The following is a 19,192-nucleotide window of genomic DNA, read 5'->3' as shown; positions in this document are numbered from 1 at the left end:
GTTCTCTGACTCTGGGATTTGAGGGTGAGGGATGGAGGGAGGGGAGTTGGGCAAGGCTGAGCTGTTCAGGGACACCGTTAAGAAGAGTTTTCTCTGAGGCCCGCCAGTCCCATAGGCAGGCTAGGCCCGCCTCCGTGAGTCTGCCTGAACTGGGTGGGAAGCTTTGCCCAGAGGAGGAGTGTGGGCATCAATTGGTAGCTGAGTTGAGGGGCTGTCAGAAAGGGGAGAGCCCTGGGGCTCTGGAAGGGGAGCAGGGGGCCACCCACCAGTGTCCCATCGCATTTGGCCCCTTTGCCTAAAGAGAGTGGGCTTTGCACTTGTATGTTGAATCTGCTCCCTCCCCAGTCCCCCGGAATGAGAGCTGAGGGCTCTGGAAAGGCAGAGACCGAAGGGAGCAAAGGTGGGAGGCAGCAGAGTCAGAAGTTGGAAAGCTGGCGATCAGGTGGAATGCAGCCGTGAGGAAGCGGAAACCCGAGGAAGCTCAGCGTGGCTCCCTGGGCCGTGGGACCTCAGACCTTGGAGCGGGCCCGTTGGCGGTCTGGAGGTGCGCGGGAGCAGCAGACAGCCTGCTGCCTCCTGCTTGCCTCGAACCCAAGGATCGCTCTCCTGAGAGCGCGCGTCCCCGGACCACACCAGGGCCTCCCCCATGCAGATAAAGCCACGAGGACATGTTCCCCAACCCAGCCTGTGCCCAAGACCCTGGCGCCTGCAGTCCACTCTCCAGGCAGAAGAGTGGAGTCTGACCTGCCCAAGAGAGAGCCCTCCAGACACTTGCCAGTGGAGGTGGTGGGCTTGCCTCCTGCTTGGGAGCCAGGTGGTCCCCCAGGGCCTGCCTGAGCCAGCCCCGCCCCCTCATCCCCCCACACGAAACTGTCCGTGAGCCCTTCAGTGCCCGTCTTTAAATAGGAGTGGATGGCCTGTGATCACCACGTGTTTCATGGACTGTGTGAACAAGGAAGGCAGAGGCCAAAACCAGTAGAAAAGGAGGGAGCAGACTGAACAAACAGATGAGCTGCCCCATCTTAGTCCCCTGAGAGACCTGCAGGGCACGGAGGGTCCCCTGGCAAGTGAGAACCAACCGGTAGAGAAGAGGAATGTCCAGAGAGTTAACAGGAGTGCTTGGAAGCTGGAGGTGTGATGGCACAGTGAAGTCCTGGTGAAGGAAGAGGTGAAAAATGGGGTGCATTTCCCAGCAAGGGAACAGAACATCAGGTGTGGACACCAGGACGGCAGGAGTGAAGACGTTGGTGCATCAGTGCAAGGGGCTCTGAGCCACAGCAGGGTTCCAGAAAGAGGGACTTTTAAGCAACTCGGAAAATTTCTAGAATCACAGGAAGTGAGTTGAGATTGAGTAGGCTCACCCCGTGCCCCACAGAGTGAAAGCTTCCCCGCTGCCCCCAGGAAACACGAGTGGGACCTTCAGAACATGGGATAAGGGAAGGATTTCAGAAACCTTCAGAGGGCAACAGAGCAAAACTAACCAGGAATCTGAACAAAATCCAACCCGGAAACTAAAAACCAAGGAATTTCATTTCACATCAGCCACATCAGTGGAAGTCATTTCACATCAGCTGAACTATTAATCCAATGCAAGGATAGAATAAAATGTTTTTCCACTTGAAAATTCTGGAAAAAGTAGTACTTCTCATCCGCTACCTTTTGGGAAACTGCTGGGGAGGCCCAGTGCCCAAGGGAGAGGAAAGGGGTCCTTGGGAGGCGGCGCAGCCCAATAGGCTGGGGGTGGCCGGGCTGCGGGAAGAGCCAGGGCCGAGACGTTCCTCCTGGGCTCCTGTCAGGAACCCGCCTGGGAGGTACCAAGGCGGGTGCAGGTTCTGTTGGAGGAGTTTGATCCTTGCTGGGGGCTTGTCCTTAGCAGATCTCCCTGGACTCACGGTGGGATCACCTCCTGCCAAAGCTGTCATAAGCTGAAAATACAGAGCGCCGAAAAGGCATTCAGTGCATGTGACCTCCTCACCCGCCTCAGCCGTGCCCAGAGCTCACACGGCAGCCTCCACAGGGGCCAGACCATCTCACACAGCCCTGCGGACCCCCCGGGGACAGGCCCGCCCCCGGCCACGGCCACGGCCACGGCGGGACAGCAGCCGGCAGGGTGGCGGGAGCTCTTTGGTGGTCCTCGACCCAGGTGCCGCCAGGTTCGCCCGTGTGCTGTGTGTCCGCAACAGGAAGCTGCTCCACTGGCTTGGCACGCCTCGGGCGCCTCTGGGGCGTGTGGACGTCTCCACGGACGTGCCGGGGCACTCCCAGACACTTGACCCGGTGGGGGCCAGCCTGGGGCGCTCACCATGGGTGGGGGCTGTGGGGCCTGTCACTCTCCATCCCCGCTGAGCTCCCAGCCTGTCTTTTCTTGGGGTCCTTTCCTCTTGGGAAGCTTCCCTACAGCCCTGCATGAGCAGTGGACCTCATCCAGCTCTCTCTGACGTTTTTCTCAGGGAAGTCTGTTTCTTGATTGGATTCCAGTATTTTAGATTCGGAGGATTCCCAGTGTCTGTGCTTGAGCGCCTGTAGGGGTCGGGCCCCAGGCAGGGGGGCGGCTCCCCTGCTCCATGTGCTCCACCAGCCGCCTTCCTGTGCACTGAGTCGGGGCTAAATGCTGCCTCCGATGTTTTTATACCAGCGGGGAGGGCGGGGTGACTTGGCAGGACCCACCTCAGCCTTTTCTTAGGCAGCCTGGGCTCTGTGCCTGCTGGGCTTGGGAAGGCTCGTGGGGGAAGGCAACAGTCCCTGTGCCTGCGGCCAGCACTTCGGGGGGTCAGGAGTGGCTGCTGCGTGACCTGGGTGCCCCGTAGGCTGTGGTCCAGGAGCCCACTTGCCGGGCTCCACCAGCCTCTCCCACCAGGGTGCAGTTGGCTTGGCTGGAACCTCACCCAAAGCTGACGGCCTGTCGGGCATTTGTGCCACTCTCCCAGCCCCGAGCCCGCGCAGTGCAGCCTGCTTCCAAGCTCCCCCTGGCAGCCGGGCCCAGGTGGGTACTCTGCCCCAACCCTCACGTCGTCTTCTCTGCCCTCCTTGGCAGGCCGTCCGGGGTGGGGGGCTGACACAGGGATGCGGAGGGAGCCCGGCACTCAGCCTCGGGCGGGCGAGGCCAGCGGGGCTCTTGTTTGCCCGGGGCTGCGTGACGGGGGGCTGCCCTTCCCATGAGTGCGAGGTGTGTGGGCAGCTTCCCAGGAGCCCTGGCGGATCGGGGCTTCCTCTTCCTCTGGAGAGGGAGCACGGGGCTGGGAGGGAGGCGGGGTGTGGCCCTTGCGCTTCCAGTGACTCACCTGCCTCCTGAGCAGCTGCGGGGCTGTTGGTGAGGCTCGCCTCTCCCTGCCCAGGGCAGCTGCGCTTTCACCAGGGTCCCGGGCCTGCCTTCCTGGAGGTGTGAGCGGCCCGGAGCCGGTGGCGGGGTCAGATGTGGACCTGGTTTCGGCTCTGCCTCCGCCTCCTGCACTGTGAGATGGGACGTCGGGTCAGGTGAGCGGGCCTGGAGAGGGCAGTGCCGGGATGGGGCGGGGGGTGGCCCAGGCCTGGGGCTGGCACGAGGGTGTCGCCCTGGGCAGTGGCAGCCCGGGAGCCAGTGTGTAGGGCTCCCGGCTATTGAGGGTCCAGCCGGCTGGGGCGGAGCAGGCCGGGCTGTGAGGAGACACCTGCCTCTTCCCCTCTGGGGGCCCTGGGCTGGGGGCCTCTGGTCTCAGTAGGCTATTTCTGTGCTGGCGGCGGAGGCAGTCACCGCAGAGGACCCCCCCACCCACCCACCTCCCACCACCGCCTCTCCCGCCACCAGCGGGCGCGTGCCCCAGGTTGTCCCCTGCTGTGTGCGCCCTTCCCTTGGCTCCACGCGGGTTCTTTGAGTGGATCTCTAGCTTTCCCCTCCGAGATCCAGCATGGTGAACCCCCCACCCCACCCCCGCCGGAAGCATCAGCTGTGACATTCAGCGAGGCATACCACCCTTCCCAGTGAAACCACAGGAGCCCCTGCCTCACTTGCAGGGCCTTGAACAGGGTGTCCGTCCACACCCCCAGCCTCGAGCTCACCAGGCTGCTGGCGCCTCTGGATGTGGCCCCAGTGGTGTGGCTGCCGTGCGGGGTGCTCAGGGGCCTATTGGGGGGGCAGGTGCTCTGGGGGTTCTGAGGACAGAGATAGGGCGGGCCTGGGAAGAGAGAGCCTCTGTGCGGCCACTCCAGGCCCTCAAACCTTTGCCTACTCCCTTTTGTCTTTGAAAACGTAGATCAAGCTCTTTGTTATTGTGAAATAGATCAGTCAGAGAAAAGGGACTGGAGAAAGTGGTAACAGAGCCTGAAACCACATCCAGCCTGGGAAGAAGACATTCCAGCACGGTCGTCCTCTTTTTCTCTCCTGCGATAAGTGAACAGCTCTTTGCAATGTAACGCAGGAAGAGAAACCACAGCAGTTCCAAGTGCGCAGGTGTGTGGGTTTCAGGTTAGCGCCCCGCGCCCCTCCCGAGTCACGGAACCGGGAAGGAGCAGTGGCACCTGGCCCTGGCCCTCTGGTCCCCCCCCGCCCGCCTCTGGCCCCTCCTGCCCTTGGGCGCCCTGTGCCTGGAGTCCTCGGCGGGAGCCCTGTGGGCAGCGGCTTCTTTGGGGCCCTCGGGACTCCCTGCAGGGGCCCCAGCGAGAGTTCCTGCTTTGCTGTGGGCGCATTTGCCTCCGGTCAGCTTGCGGAGGTGTAATTTACATTCCACTGAGTCTGAAGTGTAAGCTTTGTTGAATTTTGACATATGCGTAGCCTCCGACCTCCCGCAAGGCTGATCTAGAACCTTGGACTGCCCTCGCTACACCCTGGGGGCTTAGCACCCACTGAGCTGCCACGGCCTCAGGTTCCGACTAAAACCCGTTTGGAGGGGATCCTCGAGTGTCCGTGTGTGGGGTCTGCCCTTGAAGCCTGCTGCAGTGAGGTTTGCCGGCTGCTGTGCAGAGCTGTCCTCTGTCCTGTCGTGAGGAGCAGCCTCACAGCAGAAGCCTGGTCGGCTCCACCCTTCCCGCGTGTTCAGACCAGGATCGCGCCGCCTGAGCACTCTCTGTGCCTCCATGTGCCCGGCACTTAGTCCTTTGCCGAGGGGAGCAGGTGGCTGGGTCCCCAGGGAGGTGCGTGTGGCCTGCGGAGGATCGGGCTCTGTGTCTGCATGTGCTCTCTGGCCCTATCAGCCTCCGTGGTCTGATTCTGACCGTCCTGGTGGATGTGGGTGCCACTTCTCTGGGGAAATGTCTGTCACCATCTCCTGTCCATTTTCAGTCGCGTTTTGAGAGTGCTGTGTCTGCTGGGGATGCAAGTCCTGGGTCAGTACATGATGCTTTTTTTTCATTCTCTCACGGGGTCTCTTGAGGTGCAGATGTCCTTGCTGTGGACTGTGTCCAGCTCCTCATCGCTGTCCGGGGACCAGGCCCTGGCGGCTTGCTCTGTTATGTGCAAGGACTGAGCGTAGGTTGCTGCTGCTTCTGGACAGGATGCCCAGTTTGGTGCATGCCCCTTTCTGCACGCCTGGGGCCAGCCTCCTGAAGGGGGCAGGGGCGGGCAGGCAGGGTGTCCAGGTGGACGTGGGCACCTGACTCTGTTTCTGTGTCCTTTGCTGGAGCTCACTGACTCGATGGACATGAGTTTGAGCAAGCTCCAAGAGTTGGTGATGGGCGGGGAAGCCTGGTGTGCTGCAGTCCATGGGGTCGCGAAGAGTTGGACACGCCTGAGCGACTGAACTGAGCTTATTGGAGCTCAGGAAGGTGGGGGTTGCAGAGAGATGCATCCTGACAGCAGCCACAGGCCCGTGGAGGAGGGCCCGTGGTCCCGGAGGGCGGCCGCTCCTTCACCGTGCCCGTTCACAGCACCCTTGGGCCAGCAGGGTGGCGGGGGTGGCACCGGGGAAAGCCTGGGCCAGGGGTGGGAAGAAAGGGCACGGTTGCCCCGCAGCTGTGCTCACACACCCACGCACACGGTGCTTCCCCGTGTAGACACACACACACTCCACCTGAACAGCCCTGGAGGCGCCCACGGGGCTGGACAGTCCAGGTGCTTGTCCTGAAAATAAACATGAGGGTGGCTTCCGACCGGGAGAACATCTCTGCCCACTCAGCGGGGGGCGTGTTTCTGTATCTTTAAGTGGACGCACGTGACATATGCCCTGCACGGTGTGGTTAGGGTTTGTTTCCTGGGGTGCGGTGGTCTGAGAGGAGCTCGGAGGCTGGGACGGCTGTCGGGACCCTGAGTGCAGGGCACTCACTGTGAGTGAGGCTTCTGGCGCAGAAGCGCCTTCAGTCCAGCTCTGCCATCCCCCTGCCTCCTGGCCTTGGCAGAGGCCTGAGCTCTCCAGACTCTCCTTCCAGCATAGCAGGCTGCTCTCTGTTTTCCTGAAAGTCCACCCACGGGAGTGGGGGCCTTGACCTGATGGTGGTGTCTTGCCTGCGGTCTTACTGAGGAAGCGGGCAGGGTAACTCGTCAGGGGCCCCAGGCCCTCCTTCCTCAGCCTGGGTCAGCCTGCCCCCAGGGCACTTGGGCCAAGCCCCCACGTTCTATGTACTCACAGGCACCCTGCTGGCAGCGGGGCCGGGGCCCAGCCCCTATTCATTGGCGGTGAGCGACTCGGGGGGCCGTGGAAGCAAGGTCCAGGCCGTGGTTTGTGTCCTGAAAGGCCCTCTCCTTGGAGACAGCAGCCCTTGGGAATGGGCTCTGAGCTCTGGGCTTCTGGGGGGGGCCTAAGTATGGGGGTGCAGACGCCCGAGCGTGCCTGAACGCAGGGCACCAGACCGGGGACAGCTTGTGCTCCAGGGCACGAGCGCCTGTGCAGAGGCAGAGGCCCGCCTGCGGCGCTGGCCGGGTGGGTGCCCCCGGACTGTCGGCACTGGGCCTGTCCTGTCATGAGGGGCATCGCTCTGCTGGCTGGTGCCTTGGAGGCCCGTCCGCCCATTGCTGGTGGCCACGTGGATTGTTTCCAGTCTGTGACCTGGTGGGCAGGTTTCTGTGTAGATCTGCGCTCTCTCTCTGGGGTCCGAAAATGCTAGGCCGCCTTCTCCCAGGGTGGGCCCACCTGCCCTCTCTGAGCTCGCGGCAGCCTCTGAGTGTGGGTGCCACTTGTGTGTCCAGCCTGGTGGCCGCGTGGCCCCTCGTGCTGACCCCCCTGCTCTGCCTGGAGGGTCCCCGTTTCCTGTGCGGTCTTGCTGTTGAGATGCAGGAGCTGGCTCTTCCGGGCGGGGGCGGGCCGGCGGCTTGCCCTCCGCGGCCTTGTTGCGAACGCGGCCCCTCCTCTCGCGCCTGGTCCCTCCAGCTCCCGCTGCAGCACCTTCCGTCGTCAGCCCGTGTCTGCAGCGTTCGGCCTGCCCTCACCGCCATCCAGGGTACTTTTTGTCTCAGATCTTTCAGTTTCTATGTCTACAAGTTCAACTGGGATCTTCAAAACACATGTTTGTTAAATGTCCTTGTAAGGTATCCACTGTTTCTCTTGTCTCTAGAACAGGTGGGGCAGTCATAGTGACCCTAACACCACTGTCTTCTCTCTCTGCCCCTGAGCCCCCTTGGGGTCTTTTTTGATCAGTGATTTGATTCCTAGCAATGCACTGTTTTCCTCCTTTGTCGAGGTTGGTGATTTCTGATTGGACACAAAACCTCGGGAGCTTTGCCTTGTGTGGTGTTCGTTTTTGCTGTTCAGTCGCCCAGTCGTGTCTGACTCTGTGACCCCGTGGACTGTAACACGCCAGACTCCTCTGTCCTCCACCATCTCCCAGAGTTTGCTCAAGTTCATGTCCATTGAGTCAATGATGCCATCCAACCATCTCACCCTCTGCCGCCCCCTTCTCCTCCTGTGCTCAAACTTTCCCAGCATTGGCTCTTTTGCCTTGTTTGCTGCTGGATATTTTTGTGTGTCTGTAAGTTGCTTGGACTCAGGTTGGAAATGATTGATTGCTTTCAGTCTTGTGTGTGTTCTGTGTTGGTGGGGTTATGGCGCTATTTCATATCTGGCCAGTTTTTCTCACCACTGACCTCTGGAGTTCTCCACCTGTCCCGCTCTGGTTGAGAGGAAGGAACTCGTTTTAGGCCCATGTGGGCCTTGAGGTCAGCCACGCCGATCCTTCTGGGTGGGGTATGCTCCTGGAGCATGTGTCCTGGGGGGCTTAGCCGGGGACCCGAGGGCCCACAGCACATCCGCACAGCGCTCGGGGTCCCATCCTCCTGGTGTGCTGCCCCCAACTGCTGCCCGTTTGGCCCCCCAGACTCGCTGCTGGGGCCCCTCAGCGGGGTCCTCTCCCTGCCGAGGAGCCTGGAGGAGGAGACACTGCCCAGCCGACTCCACGAGGCCGGAATATGACAGGACCCCGCCAGGCAGGCCCAGCTCCGCGCAGCGCCCTCCATGAACACCGCGGGAAAGCTTCCTCAGCCCAGCAGTTGGCTGGAGGCTTCGTGGCCCTCTCTCTACCCACGTGGCCCTGCTCTGGTGTGCCCCGTCCACTCTGCTTCTCTGCCGTGCGTGTCCACAGCCCCAGCTTCTGTTCTTGAGTTCGCTGTGGCCGAGACCCTGGGGCCCTCCAGCAGGCTGTTGCGGCCCTCCCCAGGCCTTCTCTGTCGTCCAGGGCACCATCCCCCACATTGTCCAGCGTCTGAAACCAGTTGCTTCTTATGTTGTATCCAGTTTGAGGTTGTTGATGGTGGAGGGCAAGTCCAGCATCAGTTACTCCTGGTGGAGAAGCTCTTCATTCCTTTTTCATTAAAAACCAAAGCCCTTCCCCTAGTGTCTCCCCGGCACTGCCACGGTGTTTCTTGTAGTCTAGACTTCATTTAGGAGCTCCCGTTTCTGGTTCTCATTGTGAGCCTTTTTGTCTGTCATTTCAGTTCTTTAATTCGCTTTATTTCTGAGGTTTCCAAATTTGAATTTATTGAGGTACGGGTTTCACCTGTTTTATGTGTGTCTTTTTAGATTGTTTTAATTATTACTCTTCCCTCTTGTTTTCCATTTTCGTTGGACTTGGCCTTGGAGCTTTGCCCACTTGCTTTCACGTGAACCACGTGTTCCTGCGCCTTCAGCCAGGGTTCTGGGCTCTGCTGCCTTCACAGCTGGGGCGCCGCTCAGAGCCTCCAGGTGCGCCGTGGGTGGGAGGGTTACAGACAGGGAGGAGATGGGCGGGGTCCCCGGGGCCGGACCAGAGGCGGAGGCGTCAGGGTGCACGCATGTCTGGCTCCACGTGGATGCCGTGTCCCACCGGGTGGGGACGCAGACGTGGAGGTGAGTGTGCACACCCGTGTCCTCGCTTGTCAGCCCCGAGCGTCCAGGACGGGGACCCTGGCAGCAGTGGGATGACGGGTCAGGTCTCGGTCTTTCATCTGCTCCGATAGACGGGCCCGGGGCCCCTTGAGGAAGCAGCAGTTCTCAGCCCGTGGCGGGCAGTCAGGCACCCTCTGCTCAGGTGCACCAGCTGCCTGGCAGGCCGCGTCCTCCCCACCCAGGGCCTCCACGGCTCAGCTCCCCGGTGGGCACAGTACCCGGGTCCTGCCCTGGTCCTCATGTGTGGCCAGGCAGCCAGCCTGCCCCACTGCGTGTGGGGGCTCCTCCTGGGGGCTCTGCCGCGGCGCGGAGCTGGCTCGAGCCTGGGTGAGTGGTTGGTTTTATGGGACGCGGCCGCGGGGCTGGAGTCTGGCCACGGCCCGGGCGTGGGGGCGCACTCCTGCTGACTGCAGGTCGGCCCCGCACTGACGATGAGCCGGCCTTGCGGTCAGCCGGAGGCTGGAGCCCAGCCGGGCTCGTCCTGTCGGACGCTTGCTTCTCTAGGCCTTGATGGTCCTGTGTGGGGCCCGTGGTAACAAAGACCTTGGCCACACCCCTCTCGTGCCCCTTGGAGGCCTCTAGCTGTGTCCACGGGGCTTGCCGCCCTCTGCCTTGTGCCCACTTGGCACGCTGTCTTCCCGCGGCCATTCGGGTGGAAACGCTGCCCGCCTGCCCCTCTCTGCAGTGTGCAGCCCACCCGCCCGGAACGTCCCGGCCACGTCAGGAGGGCCCCCGGCAGGTCCTCTCTGGGGCCACGCCGACCCCGCCGCAGCGGCCTTGCCCCACACCGCGCCGGAGCGGCGCCACTTTGAAAGGCAACTGAGATGTTCCCTCAAGTAACCAGACTTGGCCGGCCTGCCTGTAAAAGGAGCAGCTGCTGTCCCTGCCCGCTGGGCCGGCCGCCTCCCCGCCCCACTTGTGCTCATTGGCCGGCGTGGCTGGCTCCTGGTCAGGGCTGCGAGGCCGGCGGGGAGCGTTGGGGCTGGGCGCCTGCTTCCCCGGCCGCTTCTGCGCTGCCCACCATGCTCGGAGACCACAGCGGTCTCCCCGCAGAGCGAGCTCTGCTCAGCCAGCCCCCCAAGGCTGGGCTCAGCTGCAAGACAGTGCTTCAGGCAGTTGGTAAAGTGCTCAGGTGAGCGTGGCAGGGCCGCGGGGCATCGGAGTGTCCCTCATCCCGCCCCAGGGCTGTCTGGGGAGGAGTAGCCGTCCCCCTGCTCAGGTCTCCGTGGCGTGCAGACCCTGCCGGGGCCGGGGAGCGGATGGGCCCCGGGCGGGAGCAGCTGGGTGTGCTCAGAACTTTGCTTGGAACGAGGCTCTCCCTAGACTTCAGCCCTTCCTGCTGTCTGTGGGAGGCAGGGAGCCCCCAAAGCGGGTACTCAGCCCAGAGGGTCTGGGTGAGAGCAGGGGGCTCCCGAGACCGGCGTCTGCCTGCGGTGAACCGTGCCCGCAGCAGACCTGCGTCGTGCCCTCCTGAGCCCCCTGGACCGCGCCTTCGCCACCCCCAGTCCCCGGGCAGAGTGCCCGGAGTCTGCGACGAGCGACCTTGTCCGGAGCCTGCCCTGGTCTTGTCTGCCGTGGGGCCTCTTTCCTCACTCGTCTCCCTCAGCTGCTCCACGGAGCCTCCAGCGTCCCACGTGAGAGGCTGGAGCCTCTCCGCCTCTTGTGCGTCAGGGTGGAAGCGTCCAGGTTGGGCATTCAGGAGCGCGGGGGGCTGGGGAGCAGACCTCCTGGGCCCTCCCAGGCAGGGCGTCCGCCCTGTGCTGCGTGCCCTGGGGGCCTGGCTCAGCCCTGTGGTGAGGGGGCCCCGGACACGCTGCTGGCGGGTGGAGCACTGCCCTCCCCTCCTGGGAGCCGCAGTTCAGACGAGACCCGGCCGGCCTCGGTGTGTGCTTCTTGTGTTTGCTTGTGAGTTGGGTGCATCACAGCTCTTAAGTAAAACTATCTTTTGCTCTTCTAATTCTTTGATTGTAATCAGGCTATGCAGGCCTCTGGGTGAGGGTCTGGGTGAGGCCCAGCTGTGGCTGCTGCTGGCCCTGGGGGAAGGACCACCGTCGGGCGCCGTGACCCGCGGCCCGAGTTTCTGTGGTTACTGCCCTCCTCCCCCACAGGGCCGCCCCCGGCCGCCCCCCACCATGGAGGACTCCGCAGGGTTGCAAGCAGAAGCCCAGAGTGAGCTGCCCTGTAGAGGTGTGGGGTGTGGGGACGCTGGCTCTGATCAGGAGCGGGGGGGCTGCTGTGTGCGCCCGGTGTGGCGGGGGGTGGCCGGACCCGGAGTGGGCGCCCTGGAGGCCACAGGCAGGGCTGGCCCTCCGAGCCGTCTGGGGGAGACAGGCCGAGGCCTGCCGCGGGACCAGGAGGACTTCGCACAAAGGTGGCGATTCAGCCAGAAGTGGGGAGGGAAGTCCCGTGGATGCGTCTCAGCGGCTGGCCCCCTAGAGGCTGCGCTGCCGGGTGGGCCGTGCCATGAGCACCCGGTGTGAGGACTGTCTCGGGGGTCGGCCGCCTTCACGTGTCTCCCCACAGCGTCTAGCCGCTGCAGCCCCTGGGGATTTGATGGGGGTTCCGTGGGGGTCTTCCTGGTCTTCTGCCTCCACGTCCCTGCTCTGGGAAGGGGCTGGGCACCAGGGCCCAGGAGGACCATGAGAACATGGCCGGGGGCAGGGTGGTCTCCAGGTGTCAAGAGTGCAGATGCCCCAGGCCCGCTCGTCAGAACCTGGGGTCTGGGGAAGGGGTGCGCTCTCCCTGGGCACCTCCTTCCTCAGCCGCCTGCCACACCACTCTCTCTGTCCTGGGCTTCGCTGTGGGGCCCACCCAGCACCCAGGTTTCACTCGGAGTCCACGTCCTCACGTCTCAGGAGGCTCGTGACCCAGCTCCCTTCCAGCCGTGAGGCCGCGCCCGGGCCGCCCGCCTCCATCAGGGTCTCCGCGCGCCCTGCTCCTGCGGCCCCTGGCCCAGACCGCCCCGAGCCCCCTCCTGGGGAATGCGCTGGCTGCGCTGGTATCTGTGTCGGCATCTGGGGAAGGCGGTGGGCCGGCCGGGCTCTGAGGGGAGAGGGGCGTGCCCCGCCTGTATCCGCCGCAGTCCGGCGCCACCTTGCCGGCTCCGGCCCACCTGGCCCTGTGCCTGAGGCCCTGGCCCCTCGCCCAGCACGGACGCCTATGCCTGACGCTGCCCGCCACTCCCGGAGGTCAGGACCTCACCACAGGTGTCCCTGTGGTGGCCCTTGGGGCGGCCTTGCCTGGGGCCGAGCCGGCCATGTTGCCTTTGGAAGGAGTTGAGCTGAGCTGGCGGCCTCGGCTGGAGGGGCGCCCACCGCCTGCGGGCCTGGAGCCGGGTCCTCCCCACTGGCGCCTGGGTCACCGTGTGTTGCCGGAAGCCTGTGCCCGAGGGCTCGGCCTCCTGGCTCCAGGCCTTCCCTTCATGGAAAGGACACCACGGAGGCGGAGGCCCTTGGGTGTGGCTGGCCCTGCCAGCCCCCAGACCCGCCCCAGGCAGGCCCTGCCCTCCGTCCTGCCGCCTTCTGGCCAGCGGCTGTCCTCTCGTGGTGGCGTGTGTGCGGGGCGCAGGTATGTGCAGGGCGTGGATGCAGAGAAGGCCAGGCCTGCTTCCCAGCAGTGCTGGAGCCTGGGGCCCAGGGCACTTCTGCTGGCCAGCTTGAGGAGGGCAGGTGCTGACGGCGGAGTGAGCGGATGGGGAGGCAAGGCCTCTGACCACACAGACCACAGCCCAGGGCCCCCAAGTCCCATCTCATGGAGCAGAAGCCCAGTTCCTCCGGGGGGGTGTGTCCCCCAAGAACCAGAGACAGCGGGCACCCCCCGCCAGAGGGGCTGACCATCCCCCTGGAAGGGACATGTGGGCACGGGGACACCATGCCCTGGGCAGGAGGCAGCCCTGGGCAGGCCTGCACGAGGCCCTGCGTCGCCCCTGCATGGCAGCCACTTCCTCTGCCCCTCTGCCCGACCGCCCATGTGAAGGCCCCCGGGGGAGGCTGCTGTGCGTGCCCAGGCGCAGGGGTGGGGCCGTCGGGGGCTTCCCGGCCCGGGCTCCCCTCGCCCCAGCCCCCGTGGACGATGTTGGCGCCCTCCACCCCTGCCACCGCCTCGGGGTGGCTGGCCCCAGCCAGATGTGCCACCTGGAGCAGAGGCAAGGGGGTCGGGTCAGCGGGGCCGGGGCACAGTGGACAGTCCGCCCATGGGCAGACGCTCGGGGATGGGCAGAGCAGAGGGCCACCCAGGTTTGGAGGCGCATTCTGCGGGCTGGCCCCTGGTGCCCAGGCTGTGGACGCAGGCACCTTCCAGGCAAGCGCAGGCTTTCCGCCGGGTGGCGGCGGCTCCGTGGCGCAGACCCGGGCTCAGGAAGGCGCTCCACCCACCGATCCCTTGGTCGCTTCTGTGCCCGCTGAGGGAGCTGCAGGGCCCCCAGAGGTCCGTGTCCACGCTTGTCCCTGTGACCCGCACCCCCCCCCAGGACTCCCGAGGTGCCCCCTGCGTGTGCTTGTGTGTGTGTGTGCAGTGTCCACACCTGGGCCCAGCGCAGGATCCCGCGGCCCCCACCCAGTGCTGGCCGCTGCCGTGCCGCACCCAGAGGCCGAGCACACGTTGCCTTTTAAGGCAAAGATCTGCTGTGAGAAGCTGAGGGGAAAGCATTTCCCTGGCATTCAGGGAGCATTTTTCCTTCCTGTTTCTCTTAAATAAACCACTAGCAACTTTTCAAAACAGAAGAACAAAAGGGGCAAGGTCAGGAGCTGCAGACCTTCCATCCCGTGTGACCCCCCCGACCTCTGCACCTCAGTGGGACTGGGGGGCGCACACAGTGTCTGGTTGGCGCCCGGGTCCTCCGTCTGCCCGCCCCCCACCCCCAGCCAGGCTGCATCCCCCAGGCCTGTGGCTGCCCCTCGCTGGGGGCCTCACTGGGCGGCTGTGCCCTCGGATTCCCCCCACCCCCAGCCAGGCTGCATCCCTTGGGCCTGTGGCTGCCCCTCACTGGGGGCCTCACTGGGCGTCTGTGCCCTCGGATGCCCCCCACCCCCCAGCCAGGCTGCATCCCCCAGGCCTGTGGCTGCCCCTCGCTGGGGGCCTCACTGGGCGGCTGTGCCCTCGGATTCCCCCCACCCCCAGCCAGGCTGCATCCCTTGGGCCTGTGGCTGCCCCTCACTGGGGGCCTCACTGGGCGTCTGTGCCCTCGGATGCCCCCCACCCCCCAGCCAGGCTGCATCCCCCAGGCCTGTGGCTGCCCCTCGCTGGGGGCCTCACTGGGCGGCTGTGCCCTCGGATTCCCCCCACCCCCAGCCAGGCTGCATCCCTTGGGCCTGTGGCTGCCCCTCACTGGGGGCCTCAGGCTGGGCCTGTGGCTGCCCCTCGCTGGGGGCTGGGCCTCGGATGCCCCCCACCCCCATCCCAGATGGCCCGTCCCCAAGAGTCCACCCCTGAGGGCAGCCTTTTCTGGCCGGTGGACTCAGGCCGGGCTGATGGACCGACCGTGTATTTGCTCAGAGTCGGGATGTTGCCACTGGAGATCCCAGGCACTCGAGCCAAGAAAGGACACGAGTCCCTGCTCTTAGGAGCCTCCCCCACCCTCCGCGAGAGCCTGACCAGCCTTGAAACGTGGCAGAGGGGGAGCAGTGTCCCCTCGTGTCGGCCCGGGCGGGGCCCTGCTCCGGACACGGCACACACTGGCTCCCTCAGCCCCAGCCTGTGGCAGACACGGGGACTCGGGTCAAACCCGGCCCGGGCTGGTGTCCCGGCTACGGCTCCGGGTCTGCTCCGTTGGGCGTGTCCTCCCTGGGGGATGTGCCGTCCCCTCCATCTCGGGCCTCGGGTGGGGGCGAGGCTGGCTGTAGGGCCACCGCCATCCCGCCGAAGTGGGGCAGGGCCTCCCTCAGGCCCAGGGAGCTCTGAGTCTTGTTGCTCATGTTCAGAGAACATCTCAAAGCCGTGTGTCCTCTCTGTTATACGGCATCAGACTCTTAACAGGTGAGAAAAATGTTAGTGAGAAGTGGCTATTTCGTCAGATCTCTGTGACATCCGCTCACGCCGACGTCTGTCTGTGCCTGGAACCACGCGGTGCCCCTTAGCGGGTGTGTGGGCAGCGGGCAGGGGGGCCTGTGGGGACAGCAGGCCTCGGGGCGGCCCGGGGTGCCAGCACACAGCAGGGCCTCCACGAACGCGGGTCAGACAGGACCCTGTGAGGCCGCGGGCCCGGCCAGGTGGTGCCCCCGCCACGTGCCCCCAGTGGCCCTGCAGTGGGGGCCTGGGCCTGGTGGGGGCCGGGAGGGCTGCGGGGCCGTGGTGTCACACGTTGGGGGGTGAGCCGGCTCATGTGGCCACTCTCCTGTCCTTGGGTGGGCTACGAGCCCCCTGCTGCCTCGGGTTCCAGGCTTGGGCCTTGAAAGGGCAGGGAGGGCACAGGCGCAGGGCGGCTTCCGCCCACACCTGGGCCGCAGGAGCTGCAGCCCCCAGGGCCAGGCCTGCGGCCTCCATGCCTGCCTCCGCCGTGACCCCTGCCTCCCTTCTCTCTGCAGGAAGTCCAAAGCCAAGCCCAACGGGAAGAAGCCCGCCGCCGAGGAGAAGAAGGTGTACCTGGAGCCAGAGTACGCCAAGTCCAGGATCACAGACTTCGGGTTCAAGGAGCTGGTGGTGCTGCCCCGGGAGATCGATCTCAACGAGTGGCTGGCCAGCAACAGTGCGTGGGGGTGGGGTGGGGCCAGGGCGGGGTGGAGGGCGGGGCGGCCCCTCGTTTCCCCCGAAACCCCGGAGCTGGTGCTCAGCATCCTTGCGCACAAGCTGACTGACGCTGAGGCACGGGATGGCCAACCAACAGAGCCTTGGGGTCCCTGCAGAGATGGCGACTCGGTGGGGGTCCTGGTCACGCCGGGGGCGGGACACCAGGGCCAGGGAAAGCTGTGGGATGCAAGCGTGGTGGCAGGGCCGCGGTGGGGAGGGCCACGGCCTGGGGGATGGCTCCCCCCACCTGCCAGCCAGGCTCGGGGCTCCGCTCGCAGGACACCCCCCACAGGGCCGTGTGCCGGCTCTCCTTGGAGGGGAAGTCATCTCTGTGGCCGCAAGCTGGTGCTGCCGGCCATGTTAATGGTGTTCCTGACCAGCTGGGGATGCTAAGACTAGGGTGGGAGGTTTTCTACCCAGGCCTTCGTGGAGGGCACTTGGTCTCAATGGCCAGGGGCACCCTGCCCAGCTCAGCACCGTGGCCTGTGCCGCCCACCCCCGAGGGCCGTGCTGTGCTGAGGCTGTGGTCTCTGCTCTGTGGTCGGCACCAGCCCGCACACCCAGGGCCTGCGGAGAAGCTCCGGTCCTCTTGGGCCCGCAGGACACCGGAGACGAGACGGGCACCACGGTGAGGCTCTCAGGTGCCACCCTTCCTTTGCAGCCACGACGTTCTTCCACCACGTGAACCTGCAGTACAGCACCATCTCGGAGTTCTGCACCGGGGAGGCGTGCCAGACCATGGCCGTGTGCAACACGTGAGTCCAGGCCCGGCGCGGCCACGCCCGGGGCTCCCCTGTCTGACTCCACTCCTGCAGCGTCCCTGCTGAGGTCTCTGCAGGGCCCTTTACCAGGGCTGCTCCCTTGTCCCCCGAGGCCCCAACCTGGTGGGGAAACGGGAAGCAGAGCCCAGCAGAGTGGGGGACCCGGGCAGCATGGGTACCCCTGGGCATGGGTGCCGGGAGCCAGCTGGGGCCCAGCGGGCTGTGTCCTGGGGCAGAGACATTTCCACGGGACGTGCCCACCGTGCTCCCTGAGACCGTGGGGCGTGTGCAGCCAGAGACACTTCCCGGCGCTGGTCCCGCCGGCTGAGGCCCGACCCAGATCTCCCGCTCTGCGTGGAGGAGGCGCTGCTGGCCCATGGGGCTGGGATGCCCTCCTGTGGGCCTGCTCTCTTCTGGAAATGGGCACCCCGAGGGCTCCAGGACACCCCGCCTCTGTGGCAGCTCTTGAAGCTACATGGGTAGGAGAGCCACCACATGGCCCCAGGCTCACCCCCAGCCCCGGGGGCAGGAGCCACGGAAGCGGCCACGGACAGGAGGCTGCGTGGGCCGAGGAGGAGGCACGGATGCTCCTCTGATGGCTCCTTGTCAGGGTCACGGCTTGCATGCCGAGCTGACATGAGCGTGTGCGAGCAGCCGGCCTCCACTCGTGGACGTGCTGTGCTGCCACGGGCAGCCTGGCTCAGGCCGGACACGGGGCCCTGCTCTTGCTGAGACCCCTGAAAGCCCCTGCCCCTCAGAGGGCGTGAGTGCAGAAGACGGCTGCTGTCCACTCCTTACGTGGCTAGAGCTGCTGATGGCATGTTCAGGTGTCACTGTGTTCCCCAGAGAGCCACAGCCCGGCCTGGCCCGGGGCAGGTGCAGCAGTGCTGGGGGCATGCGCGAAGTGAGCCCTGGCCCCTCAGTGGGACGGTGGCCTCCAGAGCAGATGTGGCTGGGCGGCTGGAAGTGGGCAGGGCAGGGCTGCATCGCCCTGCCTGTGGCCTGTGCGCATGAGAGGCCCGGCCAGGCACCCAGGCGTCAGAGGGGGCCTGCGGGCTGGCAGGTGTGGGAGCCAGGGTCCTTCTGAGGCACCACCAGGCACCTTTCAGGCAGCAATGTGCTTGAGAAGAGGCTCCTTGAAGGAGCCCAGGATTGGGTGTGAGGCAGACCTGTGTCTAGATGGCTCTGCCACGTCAAACTTGGAGATCTGGAGATCTTGAGAATTCTGCTCTTTATTTTTCCTACCTGTAACCTGCTTTATATGGCTTTTGTAGATTTATATGAATGATTATTGTTGTTCATTCATTCAGTAATGCACAATTCTTTGTGACCCCATGGACTGCAGCACACCAGGCTCCCCTGTCCTTCACCGTCTCCTGGAACTTGCTCAGACTCAGGTCCATTGAGTCGGTAATGCCATCCAACCATCTCATCCTCTGTCATCCCCTTCTCCTCCTACCTTCAGTCTTTCCCAGCTTCAGGGTCTTTTCCAGTGAGTCAGTTCTTCCCATCAGATGGCCAAAGTATTGGAGCTTCAGCTTCAGCATCAGTCCTTCCAATGAATATTCAGGACTGATTTCTTTTAGGATGGACTGGTTGGATCTCCTTGCAGTCCAAGGGACTCTCAAGAGTCTTCTCCAACACTACAGTTCAAAGGCATCAATTCTTCAGTGCTCAGTTTTCTTTATAGTCCAACTCTTACATCCATACATGACCACTGGAAAAACCATACCTTTGACTTGATGGACCTTTGTCAGCATAGTAGTGTCTCTGCTTTTTAATATGCTGTCTAGGTTGGTTGTATGTTTTCTTTCAAGGAGCAAGAGTCTTTCATTTCATGACTGCAGTCACCATCTGCAGTTATTTTGGAGCCCAAGAAAATAAAGTCTATCATGGTTTCCATTGTTTCCGCGTCTATTTGCCATGAAATGATGGGACCGGATGCCATGATCTTAGCTTCTGAATGTTGAGTTTTAAGCCAGCTTTTTCACTTTCCTCTTTCAGCTTCTCAAGAGGCTCTTCAGTTCCTCTTCCCTTTCTGCTGTAAGGGTGATATCTGAGGTTATTGATATTTCTCCCTGCAATCGTGATTCCAGCTTGTGCTTCATCCAGCCCAGCATTTTGCATGATGTACTTTGCATATAAGTTAAATAAGTGGGGTGAAAATATATATCCTTGATGTACTTCTTTCCAAATTTTGAACCAGTCTGTTGTTCCATGTCCAGTTCTAACTGTTGCTTCTTGGCCTGCGTACAGGTTTCTCAGGAGGCAGGTCAGGTGGTCTGGTATTCCCATCTCTTTCAGAATTTTCCACAGTTTCTTGTGATCCACAGTCAAAGGCTTTGGCATAGTCAATGAAGCAGAAGTAGATGTTTTTCTGGAATTCTCTTGCTTTTTCGGTGATTCAGTGGATGTTGGCAATTTGATCTCTGGTTCCTCTGCCTT

General features: G+C 63.6%; 1 protein-coding gene across 6 annotated transcripts in view; it reads left to right on the top strand.

Annotated features, from left to right (window-relative positions):
• Positions 1-19,192, top strand: part of MOB2 (MOB kinase activator 2) — a 52,478-nt gene that overhangs the window by 22,828 nt on the left and 10,458 nt on the right. The window contains exons 1-4 of one of the 6 annotated variants that reach the window (XM_043451960.1): positions 2,740-2,983; positions 3,336-3,474; positions 15,785-15,945; positions 16,648-16,741. In XM_043451960.1, coding sequence (XP_043307895.1) covers positions 3,413-3,474; positions 15,785-15,945; positions 16,648-16,741 — 317 coding nt within the window. In that variant the 5' untranslated portion in view covers positions 2,740-2,983; positions 3,336-3,412. Of the gene's footprint in view, positions 1-2,739; positions 2,984-3,335; positions 3,475-10,221; positions 10,396-10,507; positions 11,146-12,333; positions 12,831-15,784; positions 15,946-16,647; positions 16,742-19,192 lie in introns of those variants that run through there. The other 5 variants (XM_043451959.1, XM_043451958.1, XM_043451957.1 and 2 more) reach the window with 5 other exon arrangements.

Source organism: Cervus canadensis, chromosome 29 (assembly GCF_019320065.1).
Source record: "Cervus canadensis isolate Bull #8, Minnesota chromosome 29, ASM1932006v1, whole genome shotgun sequence".
In the NCBI taxonomy this organism is placed as follows: Eukaryota; Metazoa; Chordata; class Mammalia; order Artiodactyla; family Cervidae; genus Cervus; species Cervus canadensis.
Note: the sequence above shows the minus strand (reverse complement) of the source record. Positions and strands in the feature narration are given on the sequence as shown.